At 34.5% G+C, this 9,735-nt stretch overlaps 2 protein-coding genes across 2 annotated transcripts; one reads left to right on the forward strand and one right to left on the reverse strand.

Annotated features, from left to right (window-relative positions):
- Positions 1-3,920: 3,920 nt before the first annotated feature.
- Positions 3,921-5,688, forward strand: LOC140887898 (small ubiquitin-related modifier 2-like). Its single transcript, XM_073295486.1, has 3 exons — positions 3,921-4,107; positions 5,134-5,283; positions 5,418-5,688. The coding sequence occupies exons 1-3, from the start codon at positions 4,009-4,011 to the stop codon at positions 5,472-5,474; spliced, it is 306 nt and encodes a 101-aa protein (XP_073151587.1). The 5' UTR covers positions 3,921-4,008; the 3' UTR covers positions 5,475-5,688.
- A 304-nt stretch (positions 5,689-5,992) lies between these two features.
- LOC140887890 (ER lumen protein-retaining receptor) lies at positions 5,993-9,440 on the reverse strand. Its single transcript, XM_073295476.1, has 6 exons — positions 8,958-9,440; positions 7,709-7,974; positions 7,505-7,620; positions 6,501-6,574; positions 6,254-6,317; positions 5,993-6,169 (listed from the first exon to the last, which is right to left on the reverse strand). Exons 1-6 carry the CDS (start codon positions 9,046-9,048, stop codon positions 6,133-6,135), a joined length of 648 nt encoding a protein of 215 aa, XP_073151577.1. The 5' UTR covers positions 9,049-9,440; the 3' UTR covers positions 5,993-6,132.
- Between the last annotated feature and the right edge of the window lie 295 nt (positions 9,441-9,735).

Consider the following 9,735-nt stretch of genomic DNA (forward strand, 5'->3'; position numbering starts at 1 on the left):
GGCTAATGCTTATTAGATTTGCGGTAAGTCCTTCAACATGAAGCACATTGCAAATCTTAGGTAAGCCAGCAACATTTATTGTGCCTTTTCCAACAATATTTCCCTTTGAACCTCCTCCATACGTCACTCTCCCACTCTTTTGCTCAATGTAATCAGTGAGAAACTTCATGGAACCTGTCATATTGCGTGAGCTACCGCTATCAAAGTATCATGTACCTGAAACATTAGTTTTCAAAGCAGTATAAATCATATAACAGTGAATATCAGCTTTTGGTATCCAAAATTTTCTTCCAGTGCATCTCTTCTTTGGAATGTTATGGAAGGATGTTGGAAACACCTTAGATGCAGACTTCATCCAATAATATTCCTGCAGTTTAAAACAGTATGGTTTGATATGACCAGGTCTATGATAGTAGTGACAAATATACTTACGTTTCCTTCTAGGCTTTGAAGGAATAGTAGGTGGTGGCTTTGGTTTTGGAGGATCAGTTGGAGTGGCCTTTTTTGTTGAGCTTTCTGTATAGCTGCTTTCCTTTACAAACACTGGGACTTTTGAACTTTCAGCAACCTCAAATTTGCTGTTTTCAAAACCTAAACAAGTCGTATCATCTCTTCCCATCATGAGTAGAGAATCAAGCTTGGTAGTGCTTGAATTAAACTTGGCCAATGTAGCTTTTGTTTTTCCGAGTTCTTCCTTCACCTTACTTAATTTCATGTCTTTCTTACTCAGCATAACTTCAAGCCTTGACACATCAACCTTTAAATCAAAATTTTCTTTTGAAAGAATAGTATTTATCTTATTTCTTTCAATCCAGTCAGCATGTAGTTCTTCAAACATTGTCCGATCTTCTTCCATGGATATTGTCTCATCACCTGAATCATTATTACATACATTATCAGTAATGGAAGAATTTAAACAGATTGACCTTCGGAAGGTGTTACGACCAGGTGCGGCAACACCTAAAGGATTGACTTGAAACTTCTTTTTGCTTTCCATTAGGGCAGATAAGGCAGTGTGGCTTTCTTCATCTTCATCAGACTCCTCATCACTCAAGGATGTATTCATTCCTTTCCTAAGCGTGTTAGCACACTCATTGGCATAATGTCCAAAACCTTGACATGCATGACACTGTACCGTGTCTAACTTCTTGGGAACTGACTTCTTCTTCCCTTCCAACATCAGCCGAGGCTTAGGAGTATCATTAGGTTTCCTTGGTGAATTTTTTGGTCCAGTAATTCTCAAAGGCTTGTTAGGAAACATTGGAGCCTTGAGTTTTTTATCCGTATTTCTGGTCTCTTTCATCTTCTTCAGATAATCATTGAATTTCTTCGTTATGAGTGAGATCGAATCATCCTCTAAATCAGACTGATGAAGTTCTTGGTGGAATTTAACATACTTCTCGTATGAGGGATTTGAAGCTTGAAGTGCTATTGATTTTCCTTTATCCTTCTCTTGTGTTGTAGAGGTCATCTCAAATACTTGAAGGATACTAATCAGTTCAGTCATCTTCATCTTTGAGGTGCCTTTTACCTCTTCAAGCCCCCAAATATTCCTATTGAATCTCTTTGGCAAAGACTGAAGAACTTTGTTCATCATATTCTCACTAGAAATAAGTCCTCCAAGAGCAAACACCTCTGTAACTATCTCCCTAAGTCTCTTATCATAATCAGCAATAGTCTTATTCTCATCCATCCTGATATTCTCAAATTTTGTGTTTAGAAATCTCAGTATTGTTCTTCTCACACTATCAGTTCCTTCACAGTGTTCTTGAAGAGCTTCCCACGCATCCTTGGCAACAATGCAGTCAGCTATGAGTCCAAACATTCTCATGTCCACAGATGAAAAAATTGCATTGATTGCTTTAGCATTATAGCTCGAGCTTTGCATTTCCTCAGCTGTCCAAGTTGCTTCTGGCTTGGTAATGTATTCTTCTTCTTGATCTAGCATATTTGGCGGAGTCCAACCAGTCATAATACTTTGCCAAGCACGAACATCCATCGCTTTGATTGTATATCGCATCCTTGTCTTCCACAATGCATAATTCGTGTCATCAAGAACCGGAGGTTTCAAAAACGCGTTCGCAACAGTAGATGAGTTCATCTGAATCTCTGCAATAAAATAAACAAACCAGGATCAGTTCTTAGTGTATCAAGAACCTGGCTCTGATGCCACTTGTAAGGGAATTAGGAATGCACATAAACAGTTTGTGGTATTGTCACAAGGTGCTGAAAACACATTCAATAACACCTTGAATAGTACACAGCGGAAAATAATTAAAGCGTGAATAAAATAAATTAGCTAGCAACCACTAAAATATACTCAAGAATAATTAAGAAAGAGTATAAAATACTCTTACAGTGCCTCAGGGCAAAACTTTCACTAGAAAAAATAATCAAAGAGTTTTACAAACCTTAAAACTAGTGATTATTGTAAAATTCAATTTCCTCAAAACATGAGAAAATAAACCATAAAAACAACTCCTAAAATTCTATATGAAATAGAATAAATAAAGTAGAGTAAGGAGTTGATTTCTTGATGCCAAAACACACGATCCACGAGAGCAACACAAATCAATCTTCAATGCTCTCAAAACTTCCACGGCATCAAGTGAACACGACCGATACGAGCCTTTGAAAATCTTCTGAATTCTTCTTAACTTGTACGTCAGTAAAGCTCTTGGAAAAACTCACACGGTCGTCTTTTTCTCAAAGTCTTCACATCTAATAAATAAGGCTAAAGAATCCTTCCTTGTAGATGTTTCCTTGTAGACGTAGGATTCTAGATCTTGTTCCTTTTTTATCAACTCAAATCTACAAAGCTAAGGAATAAAATCATTAGAGATGAGATAATAAATATTACAATAAGATTAATCATATCTCAAATCTAAATAACTAAGCAAATAGACGATTTAAAATTTATGGCCAAAGAAAGGCAAAAGATCATAATTAATCTTTTTAAATTAAAAAAAATTTAAGGAATAAATATTCCTTTCAATAGTTTTTGGAGGCATCACCTGACAAACAAAGATACTCTACATCGACGATAAAAGTCACAAAATTTGAATATTTCTAAACTTTTTTAAAGGTTTTAGAAGTCAGTTTTAATATCACATTATTTTTATACATGGTATCTAATACAATTGTATGAAACAGTTCTTGATCTAATTCTGATATCGAATTCAAACATGCCAATTATTAAGTAGTTCTAAATTAAATCGGACCAAATCTGGATTAGTTATTTGTTGATTCGACACGCTAACCATGCTTAAACAATTCCCATTTCGCAGTACGTGATAGCATCTTTTTTTTTTTATAAATAAAAATAAATATAATAACAATAATATTTAATAAAAATATTAAAAATAATTATTAAAAAAGTCAGAAAATCCGAAAGTGATATCATCTTTTTTTACGGTAATAATTGAAACTCATATTGGGAGCGAGTCTATGCTAAAAGTCTGCGATTTTGTCAAGTTACATGATCCATCTATAATTTTTGTTGTAAAACGAGATGTTCGCACACATATCTTATACAAAGACATTGAAAAATTCTGAACTTTTAGTGCAACATTGGCTCACTCCATATTGATTTATTCGATACTATCCCTTTTATAGGCATTGTTTGCATGGGATCTAAGAGTTCATATTTTTTAGAGACAAGATGTTCAATGCGGCTCATATTTTTTGCAGGCGAGATGTTTATTTTTGTAGGCGAGATGTTAATCTCACTTGAATATGAACATCTGATTTGAAAAAAAAATATATCTATTGAATGACATATGAATAACTCGTCTAAAAAAAATAAAATAAAATAAATATTGGAGTAACCTGGAGGGTAGCATAAACGAGGCCCCCATATTTGCCATATTTGGTGCATGACATTTGATTGACAGGACAAGTCTGAAAAGAACAACTCCCCATTATTACAACAACAAATTCCCATTGCTCATTATTATTATTATTATTGTTCATTTCTTTGAGGCAAAAAAAGAAAATCGAGAAACGTTAATGGAAGAAAATGGAAGCTGGAAAATGGAGGAGGAACCAGCTGATTCGAAACACCAAGAACACCTCCACTATGTTCGCTTGAAAATTAAGTGTAACAAGGTATACGTATCTTTTTCTTTCTATGTATTACACTCATTTTTTTAAAAAAAATTCGATGAATCAAATGTTCTTCTCGAATTTTTTTTTTTTCACATGCTTAAAAATTAAAATCAAGTCTTTTTCTTGAAGAAATCCCATTTTCTTTGTTTTCCAAGCAATTATTTAAAAAAAAAATTAAAATCTTTAATTATTTCACGGTTCTATTTAAGGTCTAAACAGCGGCATTAGCTTGAAAGTTAGTTCGACCAACTCAGGTTTTCATTGCTCAATTTGAATTTTTCTTTGCATCCTTAAAATCGAGTATTTTTCTTGAAAGAAATTCCATTTTCTTAGTTTTCCGAACAATTATTTCTATTTTTTTTAAAAAAAAATCTTTAATTATTTCACGGTTCTGTTTGAGGTTTAAATCAGTAGTATAGCTTGAAAGATAGTTCGATCAACTCAGGTTTTTATTGCTTAATTTGATTTTTTCTTTGTATGCTGAAAATAAAGTACCTTTCTTGAGGAAATCCCATTTTCTTGGTTTTCCAAACTATTTGTTCTTTTAATTTTAAAACCATTCATTATTTGAGTTATTTTGGTTTGGATGGTTATGTTTTGAGGTTTAAATCAGTACTGTAAGCTTGTGAATGAACTTGAGCCCTCGTAATTAATCAGAATTTTCCCCCCAAATTCTCCATTATTTTTTTCCAAAAGAAAAGAAAAACAACAAAATAGAAACTCTTACACCTCATTTTTTGATAAAAAGAAAATTATACCATGTCATTGTAAGCTTGAGAATGAACTTGAGCCCTCGTAATTAATCAGAATTTTCCCCCCAAATTCTCCATTATTTTTTTCCAAAAGAAAAGAAAAACAACAAAATAGAAACTCTTACACCTCATTTTTTGATAAAAAGAAAATTATACCATGTCATTGTATTTTCCACAAAAGTTGCTCTTTATAAATAAAAGTATATTTTGCTTTGAAGTTTAATGTATCGCGTGCCAAGATTTACTAGTTGACATTGTTCTAACTATCACCTAGGATGGGATAGAGAGGTTCTATATGATCAAACGTAACTGCAGAGTGAAGAAGCTCTTGCTTGATTACTGTAAGCTTACTTCAATCAATTTCCGTTCCACTCGATTTGTGATCAATCATCGCGCTTTCTCCATGGATAAAACTCCAAATCAGGTGATCGAATGGTTCATCTTCGCATTTTTGTGGTTATCTTCTGCGTGTGGTTGTGCAACAGATAAATTTCTTCGATCGGACTATGATGTTGCGATGCTATTACTTACCCGACAATATCGTGAATTTTGTTTCAGCTTGGTTTGGATGATAACGATCAAATCGATGCATTGATCGACGGAAATGGTGCTTGATGGATTGGACTGAGAAGCTCGTGAAAGAACTGTGGGGAGCAAATGCAATGGTCAATCTAGTGGAATATTAGGCAGTGTAGTTTCTTCTTATCCTAAGACTCTTTTGGGTACTTTATTGAGGCAAATCTAGCAATGCCCTTTTGTCACTTGTATTGCCTTCACATTCTAGCAAGTGCATGGATGATATTTGTTAACATATTTTAAACTTTTTGTCCTTCTAATTGCAAAATCTTTTGTAAGATACCATGAAAAAAAGGTTGTCATCTTTATGCTCGCATAAAATCTGACTCGATACACTTCGCCACTGAGGAGATGGGTAAACATGCGAAGCTGGGCAGCTAGCGGAGTTCCAAACCAGACTCAGCATGTTACATGGGGGTTTTTCGCGCTTTTAGATTTTCATGAAAGATGCTAATGCAATTCCCTTTCGGCATTAAATTCAAGAGATCCAAAAAACTTTTCCGATCAGAGGACACTACATGATTAACCAAAAAAAATTGCCTGGAGGATTCATGTGATAACCAGGAGAATAATCCCAATAAGTGAAATTACCAGGTATGTTTCAAATTCTTGAAACGCTCGAGAGCAATAATCAAGTCAGACAAGTAAGCATCCATTCGTTTCAAAAATTAGAGGCCATCCCCAATATAGTGTGTACTCAAGCGGGTAGTTGGAGTTTTACGTTGTTCTTCAAGCTAGAACGGTGAAATGAGAACAAAGATTGAGTGAGGAAACGAAATGAGAGCTAAGATACACGGCGGTGAAGGAAAAAAGCTTACCTTTGGAAGTAATAGTAAAAGAAATCGGCATACAGCAGAGTCTGAACAAGACCTGAAATCCAGGCTGCGGAAGAGAACCAGTGAGCTATATTTCGTATTAGTTTTATCATAGAAGTACAAGATTTTTATTTTTCAACAAATGCGAACATATGTATATTGTAGAACAACGTGGCAGGCCTCTGAAGAAACATTATCGAAACACGAGCAGGTGTGTGTGTGTAGATTTAAAGAGATAAGAGTGACATACTTATCCAGTGGACAAAGTGTGGCTCGGTGAAGAAGCGATAAATCCAGTTCAAAATGTATAGAGCCCGATACGCACTGCGAATAGAAAGCAAGATACGAAGAGTTTTAGCAGATTTAGAATGTTACCAGTCTTAATTTCCTAAAAAAGTAGCCTATTAACAAGTAAAATACCAAGAAACGTGGATGATGGCTCCTTCAACATTAAAATTAAATTATTATTATTATTTTTTTTTAAGAAACTTTAATTCATAATATGACCTGTTGCCAAACACCTTTCGAGGTACCTGGGCAATGGCATGAAGTAGTGCCACTGGTATTTCCAAAAACATTTCTTCTCATAACGATTGTTGATAAATCATAAAAATTTTATTGAGTGACCTATTTTCTAGCAAGAATAGGGAGGTAGTGTGCTTTGGAATTTGGAAATCAATATTCCTTAAAACTTGGAACTTCAAAAGAGAGATTGTTTAGTTTATCTTTCAAAAAAAAATTTAGCATCATCTTGTAAACTAAATGATGAAAAACCAATTTCTGTAGCACATTTTGCAATGGAGATTATACGATTTTTCTGGTAATGTGTCTCTCTGCCCCTCCAAAATCCATTGAACGAAATCCTGGGTCTCCATCCTTGCTTCTTCCCGACATTTCTAGGTTCAGTCTTTTTTTGTTCATGGTTCCTACACTATACTTAAGTTTGGGATGTAGAATTTCAAGAAGCATAAATGGACGCTTTGATATTAAGCTAACTCTAACACGGCTAACATCTTAACGAATAAAAATGGAAAATTGAAAACTTAAATGGATAAAGCACAAACATTCATACACATGACAAACAGAATCGTGAAATCAATAACTAAGAACTGGGCATAGTGGAAGCGGAAAAAACACCACTAGGCCCAATTAGCACGAAGAGAAATCTCTCCGGCAAAACACCAATTCCTATCAAATTCAAAATGAAAATTATCTTTAGTTCATAAGATTTAAAATACGAAATAAGAAAATTACCCGAGAAGAAAAACGTATTGCCCAGTCAAGTTGTCGATATTTCTGGTTCTCTGCAGCAAAACCAGCTGAGGAAGAATGGCAACAGCTTCCAAGTACAAGGAAAATGCCCACAATATCTGTATATCAAAATATTCAGACACCATAACTTAAATAAAATCAAGATATGTAGCAGCCATAAGAAAAAAGTTAAAAGAGTACCAGTACCTCTCTGAAGGTAAACTTCTCATGTATGATCAAAGCTAAGACCAAACATGGCAGCAGTAGAAAATAGTGGCGAAATGTGTCCTGGTCTTTGTCGTAGGATCGGCGGACAATCTTGTGCTTCCTAATGTACCAAACAATAGAAAAAGAGCTTCCGAGAAATATTAATTTCATAAGAGTATTATATATGGAAACAAATTTTGTAAATAGATCCAAGTAGCGAGTGGCAAACACAATAGCGTAGAGCTCTTGTGTCTTCAGAGAAATGCCTGCATCATAAAGATGGAGCCAATATCAACCCAGATGAACAGAAAACCGAGATGCTATGATGGGGCTGACAATAATCAAAATAAAATGATAAAATGATATAGAAGAAAAACAATATTTTTTTAATTAAGGAAAAATCAAAATTAAACGAAAATTATATTGAAGGAATAAAACTCATTTCACCACAGGAAAAAATGTAAATCACCCCATTCCACTGGTCAGTTATCAACAGAAACACATAATATTAGGCTACATGATAAATAGCAGAGACCAAAGTTCAATTTTTTCTTAGATGCGCCTCTCCAACTTCTAAGACATTCTAAAATTGCACTTGTGATGCCTATATGGGATTGCGACGAAATTCACGAACAACCAAGATATTCCATGTTCCATTCCATATGCAACCTAAATTTATTTATTTTACAGGAACTAAAATCATTCGCACAAACTCAGAAAAATACAGGGTAAATTACTGGTTATCATTTATCGGATTATCGGCTCATACACAAGTTATTCTCCACCATCATAAATAACTTGTCAAAGCCAAACTTAAAGTTCCCAAATAAAGCCAATCCCTAATCTCTAGCACTTGCCACAACCTTATTAACATCAAACTCATTTCACATTTGACCTATACAATTGCCCGCAACCATGAAACTATGAACTCGAAGACCAACCTCAAAAGATCACCTAGCACCACCAAAAACACATTTTCCTCACATGGGCAAAATGCAACACAGATGATAAAATCACTATGATACCCACCATTACCCTAATTGAAAATCAAAAGCATCAACCATAGATAGCATTATTAAGATTCCACACCTCAACACACAAACACATAGATACATTCCTATCACTCCATCAGAGTAGCAGAAATTAGAAGATAATAGGTTTAAATTGGCCTTGAATCAATAAAAATCAAATCTTTCTTGGATCTTGGCACAGCAAAGGAAGCAGAACAAGAGATGAGAAACATACATACCAGCACAGGATTTGATAGTGTGAATCTTGAGAAGCAAAACAAGGATACTTGCCAGATGGGTCAAGTCCCCTGCTAACCTAAATATATTCATTCTTCCCCCTTGTCTCCTCGCTCACTTCTATAGATAAACCGAAAAATTCAAATATTTCAAGAGCCCACAAACACAGATCTGTGCAGAATTCCTTCACTGTACTCTATATCTTTCTGGGTTGATCCAAACAACGAACAGGGAATGAAAATGGATTGCTACTCCTTTTTTACGCTTCCGTTTAATTCCTCATCGAGAGGAAGGAAAGAACAGTGATGGTGACTGTAAAATTTGTGACGCGTGTTGGGGAGTCGGGCAAAACGTGTCTCACCCAATCGCATCGAAGGTTTGAGTCATGCAAGAATTTAGGGTTTATTTTTCCCCAAAAAGAATTGTGTGTTGGCTTCTGAGTTCTGATTTAGGAAGATACCATGGGAGCATTATCTGTAATCATGCTGTAAAATATTGATTGATTTTTTTTTTTCATAATATTCGATTAAATTTTATTTATTATCTCATGAGAGTATATCAATTTATCATGCATTTTTCATCATTTGAGATAATCCATGCCTAAAATGTGATTACATGTTATTTTATTTTATTTTTTGTTTTGGAAATCACAGTCACTATCCTTGGAGTATGTACTGTGTTTGGTATTTAACGCATTCATTTTACATTTTATTATTATATTATTTGATAAAATATTTGATTGACCATCCACACAAGTAGCTTTCCATGTTTTTTTTTTAA

This window comes from Henckelia pumila, chromosome 1 (genome assembly GCF_033568475.1).
Source record: "Henckelia pumila isolate YLH828 chromosome 1, ASM3356847v2, whole genome shotgun sequence".
Classification (NCBI taxonomy): Eukaryota; Viridiplantae; Streptophyta; class Magnoliopsida; order Lamiales; family Gesneriaceae; genus Henckelia; species Henckelia pumila.